This window comes from Cladophialophora carrionii (assembly GCF_000365165.1).
Source record: "Cladophialophora carrionii CBS 160.54 unplaced genomic scaffold supercont1.1, whole genome shotgun sequence".
Lineage (NCBI taxonomy): Eukaryota > Fungi > Ascomycota > Eurotiomycetes > Chaetothyriales > Herpotrichiellaceae > Cladophialophora > Cladophialophora carrionii.
The window spans coordinates 5,172,413-5,189,791 of NW_008481816.1; the positions used below are offsets into that span (position 1 = coordinate 5,172,413).

General features: G+C 53.6%; 8 protein-coding genes across 8 annotated transcripts; 4 read left to right on the forward strand and 4 right to left on the reverse strand.

Annotated features, from left to right (window-relative positions):
* Positions 1-160: 160 nt before the first annotated feature.
* On the reverse strand, positions 161-2,335 carry G647_01858 (uncharacterized protein; the record flags this gene model as incomplete). Its single annotated transcript, XM_008725257.1, has 7 exons — positions 161-224; positions 276-673; positions 812-1,183; positions 1,243-1,340; positions 1,391-1,486; positions 1,552-1,709; positions 1,767-2,335. 7 exons carry the CDS (start codon positions 2,333-2,335, stop codon positions 161-163), a joined length of 1,755 nt encoding a protein of 584 aa, XP_008723479.1.
* An 823-nt stretch (positions 2,336-3,158) lies between these two features.
* Positions 3,159-3,892, forward strand: G647_01859 (uncharacterized protein; the record flags this gene model as incomplete). Its single annotated transcript, XM_008725258.1, has 2 exons — positions 3,159-3,580; positions 3,652-3,892. The coding sequence occupies 2 exons, from the start codon at positions 3,159-3,161 to the stop codon at positions 3,890-3,892; spliced, it is 663 nt and encodes a 220-aa protein (XP_008723480.1).
* A 188-nt stretch (positions 3,893-4,080) lies between these two features.
* On the reverse strand, positions 4,081-4,932 carry G647_01860 (septum formation protein Maf; the record flags this gene model as incomplete). The annotated part of the gene is made up of 1 exon (XM_008725259.1): positions 4,081-4,932. One exon carries the CDS (start codon positions 4,930-4,932, stop codon positions 4,081-4,083), a length of 852 nt encoding a protein of 283 aa, XP_008723481.1.
* Positions 4,933-5,329: 397 nt separating this feature from the next.
* On the forward strand, positions 5,330-6,517 carry G647_01861 (saccharopine dehydrogenase [NAD+, L-lysine-forming]; the record flags this gene model as incomplete). Its single annotated transcript, XM_008725260.1, has 2 exons — positions 5,330-5,387; positions 5,436-6,517. 2 exons carry the CDS (start codon positions 5,330-5,332, stop codon positions 6,515-6,517), a joined length of 1,140 nt encoding a protein of 379 aa, XP_008723482.1.
* Positions 6,518-6,879: 362 nt separating this feature from the next.
* On the reverse strand, positions 6,880-7,708 carry G647_01862 (uncharacterized protein; the record flags this gene model as incomplete). The annotated part of the gene is made up of 2 exons (XM_008725261.1): positions 6,880-7,529; positions 7,588-7,708. 2 exons carry the CDS (start codon positions 7,706-7,708, stop codon positions 6,880-6,882), a joined length of 771 nt encoding a protein of 256 aa, XP_008723483.1.
* A 449-nt stretch (positions 7,709-8,157) lies between these two features.
* On the forward strand, positions 8,158-8,655 carry G647_01863 (uncharacterized protein; the record flags this gene model as incomplete). Its single annotated transcript, XM_008725262.1, has 1 exon — positions 8,158-8,655. One exon carries the CDS (start codon positions 8,158-8,160, stop codon positions 8,653-8,655), a length of 498 nt encoding a protein of 165 aa, XP_008723484.1.
* A 667-nt stretch (positions 8,656-9,322) lies between these two features.
* On the forward strand, positions 9,323-12,943 carry G647_01864 (uncharacterized protein; the record flags this gene model as incomplete). The annotated part of the gene is made up of 2 exons (XM_008725263.1): positions 9,323-9,691; positions 9,740-12,943. The coding sequence occupies 2 exons, from the start codon at positions 9,323-9,325 to the stop codon at positions 12,941-12,943; spliced, it is 3,573 nt and encodes a 1,190-aa protein (XP_008723485.1).
* Positions 12,944-13,825: 882 nt separating this feature from the next.
* G647_01865 (uncharacterized protein) lies at positions 13,826-17,164 on the reverse strand (the record flags this gene model as incomplete). The annotated part of the gene is made up of 1 exon (XM_008725264.1): positions 13,826-17,164. The coding sequence occupies one exon, from the start codon at positions 17,162-17,164 to the stop codon at positions 13,826-13,828; it is 3,339 nt and encodes a 1,112-aa protein (XP_008723486.1).
* Between the last annotated feature and the right edge of the window lie 215 nt (positions 17,165-17,379).

The following is a 17,379-nucleotide window of genomic DNA, read 5'->3' on the forward strand; positions in this document are numbered from 1 at the left end:
TGTCACATATACACGATAAAGCCTTCATTTTCACCACAGCCGCGACATATTGGCTTATCGTAATGAGATCAAATGGCCGGTTGCTCAGCTCTGGAAACGGATTAGACTTTATGAGGATCAATATCGACGCCGAGTTCTACCACCATTCCTCATCCTCCCCCTATATCTTCACAAAGTCATCGTCAAAGTACCACACCGGATCCCCTTCGGGATCCACTTCAGTCCTGTTGCGCCGTTAGAGTCAAGATCAAATTCTGGTCGTGCGAAGGACTTACTGTGTAAACCCGTTCCCCATGAAACTAAACCGATTGCCATCGCCCAGATAAGAGATGTTGTAATCCTCCCACCTGACGTTGCGCATGACCTCCAAGAAATGCAGTCTACTCCCTGGATAGATAGCCGTTACAGGGCCATGGGTCTTACCGTTCTTAAACCAACTCCTACATGCACTGGACCATACCAACCGCTTCATGAGCTCGTGCGTATGGTTGTAAAGATCCTTGATGGCCTCCCGCTTCGGCTCGACGGCTTTGATCCGCTCCGTTTGGATCTTTTCGATGACCTGGAAGACATACCGCGTGTACCATTCTAGGATGGGCAGAATAGAGGAGTGCGAGGCAGGGCCGTTGGGGCCGATGAGCAGGAAGAGGTTAGGGAAGTTTTCGGCCGCGATCTATTTGATGCTGTTAGAACCTGTATAGAATGGCCAGGAGTGTACGGGGTGGGTCCAGCGGGTAAGAGAAGACCAGCAGAAGTATTGACTCTCTATGCTAAGCCGCCTGATAAAGATATCGAAAGGAAGACCACTTACTCCCAGGTATCCCACCGGGAAGTCGCCGAATTGTTCATGAATCTCGGCATTGTTGCGCCCGTAGACTTTGAAATGTGGAGTGAATGACGTGTCGAATCCCGTTGCACAGACGACAACGTCGACCTCATGTTCATTACCGTCGGCGTCGACAATGCCTGTTTCGGTCAATTTGATGGCTGACTTGGGTATCACTTGCACATTGTCCGCTTTGAGCGACTGCAAATAGCCTGAGCCCGGCGTCATTCTGCGGCAGCCAAGGGCAAACGGTGGGATCAGTTGCTTTGTGAGCGTTTCGTCATGGCCGAGTTGTTCAGCCATTATGTCAGCGACAAGGTCGCGAGAGAGCTTTTGGTCTTTGGCTTTGAGGTGCATCTGAGAGACACAGGTTAAGCTGGGCATCTCGTGTGTGGAGGCTGCTTATGTGCAATTACCAGTGTGAATCGCTTGTTCAGTTCGCCCTCGATGTCGCGGCAATACTGGGCATGCTTCTCGGGATGATCTCTCCATTCTTGCTTCTGCTCCTCGGAGTCTGAAGCCGTCAGCGGCTGACGAGATCGGGTACGGGGATATCGCCCTTACATGAGAAGTTGGTCCCTCCTGGACCTGCATATTTGGCGCCGAACCCTGTTGTTATCCAGACAGGAGATCTCAAGAAGGCGTACAGCTTGCCGACAGCTGGAGATCGTGTCAGAAATCGTAGAAACATGGAGCTCATACCTGCCACGTGAGGTGTTACCTACTAGGTTGTATCGATGGAACAATCTGGACTGCTGACGATCCGCCGCCAATAACGGCAACCCTCTTCCCTTTCAGGTCAAAGTCATTGTCCCATTTGGCGGAATGCATCAGTTTCCCCTTGAAGACATCTAAACCTTCGATGTTGGGCCATTTCCATTCACTATCAAAGTTTCAGTCAGCGCCTGCATTTCGTCGAAACAGGATCGCTGTCACTCACTTTAGAACACCAGAGCCATTGACAAGAATGGTGCACGTATCCTCGTAGGTTGAGCCGTCTGGGGCAATGATGCGCAACCTCCACAAGCCTGCCTCCTCATCCCATGTTGCAGATTCGACTGTTGTTTTGAACTTCACGTACTTCTCCAGGTCATACTTCGTGGCCACATCCTTCATATACTGCCAGATCTCCTCTGAGCCAGAGTAGAATCTTGACCAGTTCGGATTCTTTGCCCATGTGAATTGATAAGAATGAGATGGGATGTCGCATGTGCATCCGGGGTACCTGTTCTCGAGCCAGGTGCCACCGACGTCGGCGTTCTTCTCATAGATCTGGAGCTCAACGTCTTTCAACGCACGTTCTGCCTTGTATGCGAATTGTAAACCTGTGGCTCCAGCGCCGACACAGATCACTCGGATCTTGCGGCGTTGATACAACAATTGCTCCGTGACGCGGTAACCATCGAAGTCTCTGCCATTGTACCAGCTGTTCTCGTGAGGAGCATCTGTCGGGACAGTAACATCCTCAGATGGAGCTGCGGAAATGGTTACAATCCTGTTGTCCCCCATCTGACTCGAGAGCTAACAGTCCGATGTTAAGAGATGAAGGCTGGTGAAAAATAATGAGAGGTTGCCGGGGGGCAAATGCATTTAAGATAATACCCACGGCCTATTCCGGTGGACCGTGGTAATATAAGGCTGGCAACGCCGCTTCCAATACCCGTAAGAACAGTTATGGGCCCGACCATTTTGCACAAGGGTCTCGGATATGCTAACCCTTGGTAGGCAATCGTTGGTAAATACTTCAAATCATCCTCGGGCGAACCCCGCATCGCGATGTTGTCCGTATATCTCCAAGAATCGTTAATACCCAACATGGTTAGACTCGTTTGAAAATCCCGAGGCTGACAAGGCTGTGAGGGAAAAGACTCCGTAATTGATGTTCACGAGCCGAACCAGCGTGATCCTACCGTAACGTGCTCGAGTCAGGCCGGATCGCGCGGTAGAGAGACCTCAGTCCAGAAGCGACAGGGCCAGGCCCAATGCGGTGATTCTTGACCCCATGAACTGGGCGTGCCACGTACAACGAATGGTCACCAGTCTTGCTAAAACTGTAGAATATGTGGATGATATAGCGCGCTGCTTGGATGGAGGTCCACGAATCTCCCTGAAGGCACTGAACCTGAAATAAATGAAGGTGCAAACGCAGCTTGCAGAGCTCGCGACCATCGTCAAGGTCATAGTGAAATAGAGATCGTGTGATTGGCTCGGGATTAGCGCCTTGGCGCAACATCGGATCAATGCATGAGGTGCGATTCATCATGCATTGTCTTCATCCCACCACAGGCTACTCGACATAAACGCTTTAACGACTCTCGAATCTGCTGTGAAGATGGCAGCAGCTTCGAGAACGACCATGCTTCGACAAGCACAGCTGCTCTCGGCCTCGAAGCGACTGTTCTCGAGCACCACCCAGCCTCTGCGACCCTTCCGAACAGCTCCTCTAATCCCATGTTCGAGACAGGTACTGTCACCACGCCTGTCGATTGCTTCTCAAGTCGCACCGTTCTCGACGACCCCGCAAAGAAAGATCCTGCCGGCAGGTCCGCAAGTGATAAAAGGAGGAGTCAACGACCCTGCACCCATCCCGAAGCCGGATCCCCTCCATGGAAGCTATCACTGGACCTTTGAGCGCATACTGTCGGTGGCATTGGTGCCGTTGACAATTGCGCCTTTTGCTGCTGGATCAGTGAGCCCCATGTTGGATGCCGCCTTGATCTTTGGTATCATCGTGCATTCCCACGCTGGATTCCAGTACGTTCCCCAGCTCCACATGCTGATCGAGGTCTTTCGGAGATGCGCTGCTAACTTCCAATCTCAATCAGGTCAATCGTTATCGATTATATCCCTGTACATAAACACCCAACCATGCGGAGATTCTTCATGTGGACGTTGAACCTAGCGACTCTTGTCGTGGCCATCGGCTTCTACGAGTTCGAGACCAACGATGTTGGAGTTGTCGAGGCCGTCAAGAGGATATGGCACGCAGGATCGGAGAATGATGCTACCATTGGCAAGGCTGATGCCTCAGGCTTGGGTCATGACGGAAAGCTCGGTCTTAAGTGAGCAGAAAGGGTCGGCCGGAGACAATGCCGAGCTATCCATGTACATGGTGCACCGAAACATGCAGGTTTCCACAATCGATATTGTTTGCTATATGGCCGCCCTGCTTTTGACCTGGTTCTTGTCTACGCTGACCATGATTCTCAGCTAATTCCACGAACGCCGGTTGATGCTATTCCATTTGTCATTACTCATTCATCATCTTCTTCCAGCAGATCCTCGCCCTCGCCCTCCAGAATATCTTTATCCTCGGCCTTCTGCATTACCTTCTCGATCATCTTCAACGTCGTTCTCAAGGGCAGTCCCACCACATTGTCGAAACTGCCCTCTATTCTTTCGACCAATATCGCGCCCGTGCCCTGGATGCCATATCCGCCAGCTTTATCCGCCCCCTCCCTCGTCCTCACATACGCAAGCAACAATTCATCCGTGATCTCCGAATCGAACTTGACTGTCGTTTCCTCGGTGGCCGTCTCGATCGCATACCCCGGATCCCTTGCACTCTGCAAGGGCGAGATCAAACAAACGGCCGTGTAGACCTTGTGCACCCCCGAATCCCGCAGTCCCTTCAACATACTAATGTGATGCGCCTCACTCCTGGGCTTCTCTAGTATCTCGCCCAAGCTGCTCACAACGATGGTATCCGCGGCAATGATCAGCGCCGGCTCTCCTTTCTCCTCATTGTCAATCTCTTGCTTGTAGACAGCCAACGCTTTCTGGGCCGCCGTCGCTAGGACGTATTCAAAGGGCGAGAGTGTCTTGGGGAGGTTCTCTTCGAATTTTGACGGGACGATTTCGACATTGGTAAGCCCGATCTGCGCAAGGAGTTGTTTCCGCCGAGGGGATTGCGACGCGAGGATGACGCGTTTGTTCCGCAGGAGGGTGAGGGCGGGGAGTTCGAGTGGTGGAGGGGGACGCAGGGGGCGGCGGCCGGGTGCCGGCGCGCCGCTGGAGGAAGTCTCAATACCAGTGGGCGGAGGGTTCGAGAGGGCTTCGTACGATGGTGGATTGTCTGAGGGGTTGCCGTTCTTTTGATCCGACATATTGACTTCTCTCTATCCAGTAGATACCTATTTGCCTGGGGGCGTCAAGAAGCGTTCATCGCAAGAGCGGACACTCTCAATGCAGCCTGCAGCGTGCAACCTGTATGACTCGCAACGTTGGCGGTGGCAGAAAATGTTTCGAAGATTTCGCTCCCCCGCATTCGTCATGGCATCTTTTTCTTCTGTCTTTGCGCCTGCACAAACGCCCTTTGAAGCTTGAGTCATAACAACAGTGTTGATAAACGTGGTTGGCAGCCTCGTTTGAACTTGATTCGCTTTCTCGTATTCACTTTGTGCTTGCTCTTGGCCCCTCCAGAGTTTCTGATTGTCTCGTGCCTCCGAGTCGAGCCCATCTTTGCTGCGCTCCTCTCGTCCCATTCCTCTCCATTGACTCACCATGGCAACAACGCTTCACCTCCGCTCCGAGTCCAAGCCACTGGAGCACAGATCTGCCCGTATGAATACTCCTGCTGACTTACGCAGCCAAGACTGACAAGCCCTAGTCACGCCGACTACCACCAAAGCTTTGTTAGACGCAGGCTACAAAGTCAATGTCGAACGCTCTCCCGAGCGCATTTTCGAAGACTCCGAGTTCGAAGCCGTCGGAGCTACGTTAGTCCCCGAGGGCTCATGGGTAGATGCCCCTACAGACCATATCATTGTCGGCCTCAAGGAATTACCCGAGGACAAGTTCGCGCTCAAGCACACGCACGTGCAGTTTGCACATTGCTACAAGCAACAAGGTGGCTGGCAGGACGTGTTGTCCCGTTTCCCCCAAGGTGGCGGCACGCTGCTAGACCTGGAGTTCCTTACCGACGATACCGGGAGACGAGTCGCGGCCTTTGGATATCACGCCGGATATGCGGGCGCGGCACTGGCGGTGGAAGCCTGGGCGCATCAATTGACGCAACCGGGGACCAAGATGCCCAAGGTGTCGAGCTACGCGAATCAAGACCTGCTGCTTAAGGACGTGCGCTCCGCCTTAAAATCTGGCAGCGAGAAAGCAGGACGTCAACCGCGCGTGCTCGTCATCGGCGCGCTCGGCCGCTGCGGACGCGGCGCGGTCGACCTCTGCCGTCAAGCTGGCATCCCCGAGGAAAACATCCTGAAGTGGGATCTCCCCGAGACCAAGAAAGGCGGGCCTTTCGAGGAAATTGTGGAGAGCGACATCTTCGTCAACTGCATCTACTTGTCTGACCCGATCCCGCCGTTCATCAACGAGGAGTCGCTCTCCAGTCCGAAGCGAAATCTCTCGGTCGTCTGTGACGTGAGCTGCGACACGACAAATCCTCACAACCCCATCCCAATTTATACCGAGAATTCGACGTTTGACGACCCTACGCTGCCAGTGTCTGGTTATGAGAATCCGCCACTGAGTGTCATCAGCATCGATCACCTACCGAGCCTGTTACCCAGAGAGGCGAGCGAGGCATTCAGTCAGGCCTTGCTGCCAAGTTTGCTGCAGTTGAAGGAACGCAAGAACAGTAGAGTGTGGCAGCAGGCTGAGGCGCTGTTCTCTGAGAAGGTTGCGACTCTCCCTGAGGGCTTGCGTGCGGCATGGAATAGGGTTACGGGACAGGCGTAGGAGGGGGACAAATAGTCGAACAGCGTGATACGTTGCGACTGGAACGGTCGCTGGATGCCGTGGGAGGTGGAAAAGGAACAAGGGAGGACTGGTGTTAGAGTGGTATTACCCATGATGAAAAGTTCATTTCTCGAAACGCAGAACAAGGAGAAGATTGGAAGGTTATGGCTGATTTTTCATGGTGCTCGTTGTGACGACTCACTACACCATGTCATTGAGTCTTGGTTTGTGCAGTGTTTGTACATCCATCCATTAGATCTCCTGCGGTCCGAAAATTCTCGGCTCTATCGCTTTTCGTACTTTCGTTAGTCTTTTACGCCGTGGTGAATCCATACCGTCGTGTCTCGTTCAGCACAACTTCCTCATTGCTGCATCCTCACATCATCATCCTGCGCGACATCTTCAATCTTGCGCTTGGAGCTGGTAGGTGTTCCAGGTGTTGCGCTTCCATCGTCCAAGTATTCCGAAACTTCCCATTCGACCCTTGTCGACCCATCATTGGTAATTCCGATTCCTCGTCTGGTGTTCTGAACCCGGCCAAGTCGGCTTCCGTCGAGCATCTCCTCGAACCACGTCAGACCTCCGGTCCTGCCACTCCGCTGCGTCCGTGTGACTGGTCGGGTCTGTTGCTTCGTTGATCCATCCACTGTGGTGCTGTCATCCTGTCCCAAACCTCCGGACATGGTGAGCTGTTCATTGTCGTCCGTGCCCTCTGAGCTTGCAGCGTCGGGTAACAAGTCCAGCTCCTGCAGGGCCTGGAGATCCTCGTTCACAAGACTGCCCAACGTTATGTTCATGTACTCTGCTTCTTCAGGTGGATGCTCGGTCCAGAACGAGAGATGGGTTCCACAATAGCCACAGAAGACTCGCTGAGAAGATGGGGCGTGTAATGGAGTGAATATCCTCCGAATTGAGGCGTGTGATTCATCCGGGAAGAACGATGTTGTGGCTGAAGAGTACCATGTCAACGGCACCCGGAGCCATGCTGTCAGAGGAGTTGCCTGGCTTCGTCCTGGCGAGCATAACAGGTTAGGCTTGTGCGCTGAAGGTAGAGATAACGGAAGGCTTACTGCTTTCGCTGCTGTTGTCGAAGTAGACTACAGCCTGTTCAGTGGCATCCCGGGGGACAGTGATGATATAGTGATTGCGACCACAGTTACAACTGCCTTGGAGAGGTCTTGCTCTGCTCATTTCGGTATGGAAGGAACTTCAAGAGGCTGCGAGTGGTGTGTTGAAGAGGAGGGCTGAATTATGGAGGGAACGTGACAAAACCGCTTGTCCTCCAACAGTGCAATGAACATCAGACGATGCGCAAGTGAAACTGAACCGTGGGGATAAAAGTGGCTGCAGCTGTCTAAATCCGCCTCAAGCTCAGCTTAAACTCAAACGGGCAAGAACAACCTTATACGGACCATCCCAACGTCCCTTTGCAAAGTATTTCTGTCTTCATTCTCTAGAGGCACTACCATCGGCATAGTGACAGTCTCATCAGCGACATCTGCGTCTACATCATGTTGACGAAGATGAAGGTGGTCGTTGGCAACTAGCCAATTTCCTCTTAGCCGAGGTCATCACTGGAAGCCTCGTCCATTCGACCTCACGGAGCTCATACCTATCCAAAACATATCCCGAAACTCACAATGTCGAATCAAAATGCTTCAGAGTCCGAGGGGTCCTCGTCAGCGTCGTCGCCAACATCAGAGACCAAGCCACAAATGGTTTCCAAATCCAGCTCATCAAAGAAAGCCAATAGAGTTTCCAAACCGCGCTTGACAGCATCACAAAAGAATTTCAACCACAAAGACGCCGAAAACAAAAGGCGCACCGCCATCAGAGAACGCTTCACTGAACTCTCAAACCTCGTACCGGGAGCCCTTGGCCACGAGAGGAGTGAGCAGGTGATGCTGGGAAAGTCCACTGACTATTTAAGGGAGATGCTACTGGAGCAAAGGCGGCTAGAGGAGATGGCCCAGAAGCAGGGCATCACTATTGACTCTGGAGAGCCAATTAGGGAGGATGACTTTGGGGGTCCGAAATGGAAAGCCAATAACATGAAGCAGTACGAGGCCAGCAAGCAGAAGAAAGATGGCGATGAGTCCCATCAAGCCAACGACCAAGGAGATGAGGAGAACGACTGAGAGCACTTTCCGCCCTACTCAGTCACATCCTTACCAACAGCCGCAAATCATTCGGGGGATCTGTCCATTGCAACGTACCTCGGTCGACCAAAGCAAAAGATCTGTGGTGGACGCGAGTCAACCAGACCATAGCCTGAATTTATCTCTTGATTAACAGATGCGGCAGTAAGAAAATGGTTGAGAGATTTGAAAGAAGGCATATAGCACGAACTGAAAGAAACGCCGCAAACAGTGATTTCAAAGCAAAACACAGGTCCAGCTGTGCGCTGTAACGGGGAATATTCCAAGAAATCCTGCGTTGGTGGCAGTACCATGCCTGGTGATCTTCTTCAGCTGTATTTGAAGCTCTTCTGCGCGCTTGTCGCCGCGCTGGGCTACAAACATTTGTTGAAATGGCAAGGACACTAGCAGGAGAAGACGATTGCTTGAGCACAGGGAGCTATTGCTCTGATACAGGAACATGTCGCCCATCTGCGACGATGATTGCTTTACTGAACATCAAAGTTGATCTTGGGACTCATGGCCAGGACACTTCACCGCATAGTCCGTCACACTTCACTGCCGCACCAACACAGGCCATTCCTGCACTTCACTTTAGTCCTACAATTTTGCGCGGACAAAACTCTTCTTCGCCGCGCCCTGTTCCACGTCTTGCTAAACCAACACCATGGCCCTGGGCGTGCGGTCCGGACCTCTGGTCAGCGACACCAGCAAGATGCCCGCGAGGCAACCAGGTCCCCGATATCCAGGGAACTCATCGCCGGCACACCCTCCTGTTTCACTGTTCCCATCCTATCCTTCTGATGCGCACCTTGAACCAACAAAGCGGCGTTCCCGAGCAGTCAATTTGTCCAATGAAGCACCGCTGATACCTACGACTTCAGCCGCTGGACACAGAAAGAAGTCCTGGGTAAACAGCGCTTCAAAGACCTTTGGGTTCAGACGGCTGCGCCGGAAGACCAGCTTCACGAGAGAAGACGCAACGGGTCGTGAGTCAGCTGGCCCAGTGCGCACGCGGTCAACTCGAAAACTCCACGTAAGGAAGTGAATGTCCTGTTCCGGATCCTTCTGACGCGGTTCACAGGTTCAACCGCACAACTTGGCCGGTAGCTCTCGCTCACCTGTTCCTGCGCCTTTGACTCACCAACTGCAAGCCAACCCTGCCGTCCCTACTGGCGCGAACCATCTCCATCATCCTGTCCCTTCTGACTTGGCTGAAAAGCCGCTCCCGAGTCTGCCTGTGGCGACTGTGAAATATCAGTCTCCTGTACGCAGATCCCTCATTGACTGCACTGAGAAACCGCTCCGACGACGATCAATGACACCCATCGAGGCAGAAACTCCTGAGGAGGAAGATTGGCCACCAATTCTTCCCACAAAATCTGACACCAATCTTCCCGCCTCCGAGACCCAGTCACAAATTAAGCCAAGCCTAGGAGAAAGCCTGTACGAAAGCATGCGAGCATTGAACTTGCAGGACAACAAAGAGAGCACCTCCGAAACCCAGCCAAAGCCTCGACCCGACAACATCGCGGACACTCAAGACACATGTCCTCATATGGCGTCGCGGGCGAAAGAGAAGGAGAACGAGGCAGAAGAACTTCTGTCAGACGGCAGGAGCCGCCCTCTTTCCTCTAGTCAGCTCCCAAGACCACGAGACTCGATGCTTCATTCTCTCTCTCGTCATATTGACAGTCCTGTTGCCGTCCGTCAAACCAAGACATCGACCTTGCGTCTGCAACAAGCCACCGGGAAATCGACTTGGGATCCTAATGAGAAGAACAAACATGCCAACAGTCATATTCCCACAATCCGAGAGCAAGCTGAGTCCCCTTCCCCGGCATGGGCCAAGCAAACTGTCCAAGACGGACCATTTCGCGTCAACTCGCGTGGTCGTTGCGCTGTCACCGGCCGTGGGTCTCCTTACACCATCCCCTCGCGAGCGCATCTAGCACGCAAGCCGGTCCACAACGACGCCAACACTTATCGAAGATCACTCCACACTCCCACAAATGGTCAAGAGGAAGTTGCCACTCAATCCTCTGCTTCACCAACACGGAAGTCTCGTAAGAATTCTCTTATTTTGCCAGCTCGGCTCCGGCGCCCATCAACCAACGTAGGAGATGAGCCGGGTGTGTCAGCCGAGCCATCGACCGCCGAGCCCTTTTTGAGTCTTGCTATGAAAGAGCAAAAGAATAGCAACCTGGCACGCAATCAAGGCAGCACATTTGCTGGCAATAACGGATCAGATGTCAATCCCCCCATGCATGAGACGGACGCCGCTGGTCAACCTCAGCTTCTGACCGTCAAGGAAGTGCTGTCAACACCGGCGCCTGATGACACCGAATCCTTTGTTGACAGCGAGGAGGAAAATTCCGGAATCAGTGTTAAGGGCTATGACTCTTTCGGTGGATATCGAATTCGACGCATCGGCAACACCGGTTCGAAGATTGGCCCAACTCTCTGTATCACCGATTCTGCAAGCCGTGTCCTCCTAGGACCAGAAGATCGAAAGGAAGTCTTCAAGGCCGGCAGTCCCGTCAAGTTGAGACACAAGCGTAGCGCTCCGGACGTCGCCTCTCCACGCATGGCGAGAGATCAACTCCGCCGATCCAGTGCCATCTACAGCAGTCTGCCTAGCCCTATGGCAATCACGAGAAATCTCAATGATCGATCTCCATTCCAGGACGTCGTGGCCAGAGAAGATGAAGCATGGCAGCGCGTCGATGCCAACAGCTCTGTCGATACAGTTGTTGTCCGAGCAGAACTTCCTGGCAGCGAAGTCACCTCCGGGACACATTCGATGGTAGACAGCGCATACAATCTCAATTCTGAGGCAGCAGCTTCTTGCCCAAAATCTGACATCAAAGGCACTCCAACCTCGGATCACGGTGACTGGCCTGGGAAAGACTTTGCAGATTTCAATCTCGGCAATGATGCCACGCCCACTGCATCCAAGCACAACGCTCCAACTGCCGAGCCAGGATTCAGACGTCCCGCTCATTCCAAGTCTCCATCTCGACCGCCAACCGTCGTGTTGCGCGAAGCACCGAGCAAGGAGACTGCACCCTTCCTTTTTCAAGACCTCGAGCACGAACAGGCCAAGCAGGAAAAACTTGCCAATGATCTTGCAAAGGCAGCTGGATCTGGCTCAGAGACATCCGTCAACATGCAGTCCACGGACCTGGCCGCCACCACGGACTCTACCCCGAGCATGAGCAGTGCGACGATGCCGTTTCCACCACGCACCTCTTCACGCAAGCCAAAGCCGCCACCAATCATCGTCTCGCCACCATCAATCAGCTTCTTTCCCAACCCCGCGCCAAAGGCTTATGCTGTCCAGCCTGAAAGTCTGAAGAAACCTCGCAATGTGAAGCCATTTTCACAGAGCATCTCCCCACATACTGACTCCTTCAAGGGTAGGAAGATCTCAAATGTCTTGGCGCATAGTCCGTCGACCTCGGGGAAGAAGAACGTGGTCTCGAGTTTGAGAGGATTGTTTCACAAGAAGAGCTTCGAGTCTACTAAGGCCACTGTTGCCAGCGGCCCTAGTGCAGGCGACCAGACTGTTCCATTACCCGTCATTCCAGCTCTTGTTCACGAGGGTGATGGTCCTCGCCGTGCGTCCTTCCGTCGCAAACCGGTTCCTGCTTTCGCACCGAGAGGCGAGACGAACAGCAGAAAGTTCAGCAATCCGCTTCATACGAATCCATATGCCATGGCCACCGGAGTAAGACTATTGAAGCAGAAGAACCCACTCGCCAGTCCCACGACGCCATGGACCGCGAACCTCAAGACGCCGCTGCCACCGAATGCCACCGCCATGGCGGCCGGACCCGGATCGACCGCGAAATCTACGCCGACTCCTGCGTCAATGTCTGCCTCTCCAACAAATTTTCCTCGTGTGCAACCTTCCTCAGCTGCTCGCTCGTCCCCGTCTCTCTCCCTCTCGCCCGCGACTCCGGCTGGCCCACCTTCCCTTTCCGCGGCGACGACGCTGACGCATAACCTACTCGATCTCGTCCGCTCAACTAACAACCCTGCGCACAAATCCCACCTCATCGAACTCTCCAAGTGCATGGTCGAAGTGGTCAACTCGGCGCGTGACGCGGAGAAAGCCATGGAAAAGGCACGCATGGAAGCCAGTCGCGCCGAGGTGGCGTACTTGAAATGTGCCAAGCAGGTCGTGAACGTTCAGGGGTTGGTTAGAGAGATTACGGATGGCGGGATGGATGTTGAGACCCGTGTTGAAATCGATGATCAGGGTATGACGGTGAAGGAGGTCTAAGTGAACTTGACGCAGCGGTCATGGGAGAGTGAGAATGCGAATGCCTGATTCGCGTGTTCGGACACGGTTTTCAGGACAAATATGCTGGACTTGAAATATGCTTGACGAGCGAGGATGACCCGGACGAATGGACAGGTAGCTGACTTGATGTGTGCTGTGGGATGTGCAGAGCTGGTGTCGGTACGTTGACTCTGTTTGGGTCAAGTCAGATCAAGTCAAGTCATGGAATTGCGTGCTTTTTTACTTTTCACAAGTCTTTACTCAGCTACGATGAGTAGGGAAGAGGGAAGAGGGCAGGGAAGGAAGGTAGGACAGAAGGAAGTGGCATCCCTGCTCTGAGTCCTTGACTGCTAGTATCTTGGTCTACGAGAAATTGAACAATGGATAGAGCGGAGAATTCCACAGCATAGCATAGCATAGCATAGAATAGCATAGGAAAAGAAAATGAAAAAAAGGCCCTGCGAATGTCATGTTTGTCTGTTCTCTCCCCGGAAAGCCACGGACAGCAAGGCTAGACTATCCCACACGAGAAAGACAGGGTGCACGAGATGCCACCCACGGGAATGAATAGATAATCCCACAAGGAGAATTGGAAACACGAGACGTTCCTGTATCCACAGCACAAAAGAACATACAGTGTTATGTCCAAGCTATGACCACATGACGACGACATCGTATGTGTTGGTTGAGCTGAGTTGAGCTAAGCTGAGCTTCATTCATACGGTACTGGCAACAAACACGACTCGGTTCGACTGACAATAGCACGCACGCACATGCAGATCTGCACTCACTTAACCACTCACTCACTCGCTCGTACTCCCCTTCCTCCGGCCCTCCTTCCCTCCTTCCCTACAACAGTAATATCTTTGTGCATTCCCCACGTTAGAGCACCTTCGACCTCACGCGCTCTCCTGAAGCAGTCGAAGTGGACTCCGGCTTCGGCTGCGGCTCTGACCCGGCAGGAGCAGCAGGAGCAGGAGCAGGTTGATCATTCTCGACGAGCTTCCCCTCCGCTCTCATCCTCTCACGGACGATCATTTGAATGCGCGCAAACTCTTCGCTGTCCTTGTCCACGGTGCTGCGGAAGACGTATTCCTTTCGGGTTGCCGAATGGGCGGTGCCGCTTGCGGTCAGGATCCCTGAGGCGCGGAGGCTTTCGAGGAGGACGTCGCTTGCGGTCGAGTGCGGAGTCTGGGTTGTTGAGTATTCGGCGACGTCTGGCGTGGCCTCGTCGGTATCCGCGTCCATGTCAATGTCCATTGGTGTTGTCGTTGCTGTGGACTCGTCGATGTCTATTGGCGTGGTCATTCCCGAAGTATCCTCCGTCACTACCGACGTGAGCGGATCGTACGTCTCGAAGACGGTGTCCAAGATAGACATCTCGACAGTAGTTGTCCTTGTTATGGGAGTTCCACTGACGGTCGACGTGATGGTATCCCGTATCGTAGTCAATGGTGGGAAGCGTGTCCATTCCCAAGGGTAAATTCGCGTGGCCCGGAGCGTGGTAGAGGTTCTCGTGGATGAGGTCAGAAGGCCTGACAAATACGAGGTTGCACCGACTCCCATGGCGGAGAGGGCAGACAGGGCGTTGTTGGCGCCGGTCTGCACATCGGTCAACACTTCTTGTGAGCGAGGAGTCTCGAGCATTCTGGAGAGTTGGCGGGTCCCGTAGATGCCGACACTGCAGGCGATGCCGCAGTACATGGCCCATTGCAGGAGAAGGGGGTCGCTGATGGTCTTCCATGCGTTCTCACGGAGACGGAACATCAACTTCTCTTTGCGCGCTTCTTGCACCGCCTCCCAGAGGGTTTGGCCTCCCTGATCCTGCGAGGACTCGTCCGCGACCCACTCGCAGTATAGGTTGGACGGAGCCACTCGAGGGTATATGGTCACGAAGGGATGGCTGATGACTTCGGTGCTCAGTGTCGGCGTTGTTTCACGTGAGAAGCGCTGGTCGACATGGTTCTCCAGATTCGCTCGGTAAAGCGCGGTATTCCACTCTGTCCCAGGGACGGGGTCGAGATGCGCAACGGCATTTCGTCCCGCGTCGGTTTCCTGCAACTCATATGGCAGCTTGGGAAACAGCTTCCTCTCGGCCTCTTCTCTGGTGAGGATGTACCCTGCTGCTTGGGCGGCGTTTTGCTCCTTCTCCATCTGTTCCAAGTCGAGACCTCGTGGCATGACGGCTTCGACTCGTCCGAAACACGTCATCTTGACTCGCAGTCTGGCGTCCGGTCCCTGCGGTCGGGAGGCACTGCTGTTCAGCTCCTCCGCGTTGACGCAGATGTTCCTATCGGCATCGTCGACAGTGAACATGGTTCCCTTGGCCACGTGAGGGGCGATGCGGACGACAAGGCCAGTTGATCCTGCGAAACGGATACAGTGGTGTAGGCTGACGGCCTTACGAACCAGGTCGACGAGATCGAACCAAATATCATTCCGTAGGAGAGCACCTTGGTTCCGCTGGCTGGCTGACCGTCTCCACTGGCGGACAAGGGGATCAAAGCACGGAGGTGGAAGAAGGGGCTCCAGTACTTGCATCATCGTGGTCGCCAACCTTCGGGCCGCGAGATCTATGTCATGGTGGTACTGGTGGTTTGGCGGATATTCTGGGTGTGGAGGATGGTCGCCTGGAGTCGGGAAATATTCGTCGTCGAAGCGCGAATTCTCCATGTATGCTGCCTTCTTCTTGTTGCGCACAAATGCATCGTAGCGGAGGTACTCCCGATCAATGTCCTCGAGGTCGTCTATCATATCCTCTCTGATGCCAAAAGCAGTATGCTTGAAGATATGCTGCTGGAAGTATTCGCTGACGATCCCGTGGACGAGGTGTCGGCGATTCTCCTTCTTCGTGAAGAAGCTGCGCCATCCGCAACTGCTACCATCCGCAATCCACTGCGTCACTTCGAACAATGCCTTGTACTTCGTATCGAGAAGGTGCATGGGCCACTCTTCTTCCTGTTCAGACGTGAGGTCGAAATTGAAGTGGGTTTTGCAGAACGCGGATATCTTCTCCTGCAGGACCATGAAAAGAGCGCTGATCTCGCCGAGATCGAGTGGCCTCGGTGCTTTCTGCACTGTCAAGAAGAGCGCTCTGGCGGCTGCGATGGGGTCGTTGAGATCGTCCAGGTTGTCTGCGCCCGTTCCAAAATGGGCGGTGTCTTTGTTGGATGCACTAGCAGTGGGTGACGAGTGAGTTCGTTGACGCTTTGGCGTATGGCGGTTGCTTCCCTGATAGCCAGAGCTCGAGGCACTCTGCAAGAGAGGTTCGAATGGAAATTCATCACTGGGAACTGTATCCGGCCCTGGAACGGTAGGTGAGGCCGGTCCAATCGCCAGCGACGAGGACGCTTGAAGTTCAGAGTCTCTGGAAATGCTCATCTCAGGAGCTGCTTCTTGGACAAGCTCTTCCTCAAGGGCAGCGTCTTCAGTAGAACGATTCAGATCGTGGAGGAAATAGAGGTAGTCGTAGTCATAGTCTTCATCCACGTCAAGGTCTTCTCCTTCTTGTTCCTCGTCATAACCTTCAGATCCCTTGTCCTCGTCACGTGGGAATTTCCGCTTGCGTGAGGAGCCCTTTGGCCGAGGAATCTTTCCGTCATCACTAGATTCCTCCCCAGGGGTATAAGTGCGGTCGGCGAATTGGACGGTCTTTCGTTTCCGTCCCGCTACAGCTTTTGCTGTCGGGCTTGGTGCTGGTTCGTCGCCCGAGACGTCAGCGTCCTTGTAAGGCTTGTCTTCGAAGGCTGCTGGTTTCCCCTTGACAGGCTTTGGCGTCTTGACGCTAGCATCAGGAGGGGGTGTCACAGAAATAGGACTTGAGAGAGGTGAGCTGTCGGTGTTGGAGACAACGATGCCCTTTCCGGGCGATCCACCTTCGACCTCTTCAGCCTTATCATCGTCGGAGACTTCCACGACTTGTGGCGGAGCTGCTGTCGAAGACTTTGATTTTTGGGCGCCCTTCTTTGTGGTCGCTTTCGACGTCGCTGGTGTTTTAGACTTGGCTGGCGTTTTTGGCTTGGCCGGTGTTTGGGGCTTCGGTTTGGCGGTGGCAGGGGTCGGCGAAGATGTGATTGTATCAGACGCTTCCTCAACTGTGGGTAATGGGTTGCTGCTTGTGGCTGGGTTTGCGGATGCTCTGGGTGTTCTCAGCCGAGAAGGCCTCGTCATAATACGAGTCGGAGTAGCCTCTGGCTTCATGGGAGTTCCTTTCTTGGGCATCTTCGATGCTTCGATTGCTGAATATGACGGGTAGGATATAGTAGATACTATGCGGAAGAGACTCAGCAGCGAGAAATCGGCTTCAAGGTGGAACAAAACAGAGCAGGTAAACGGGCAAGAGGATATATCGCAAAACCATTGAGAATAATGCATGCAGCATCGACATTCCGAAGGCAGAGGACAGGAAATTTCCGTTTTCGTCAATCAGCTGTTTG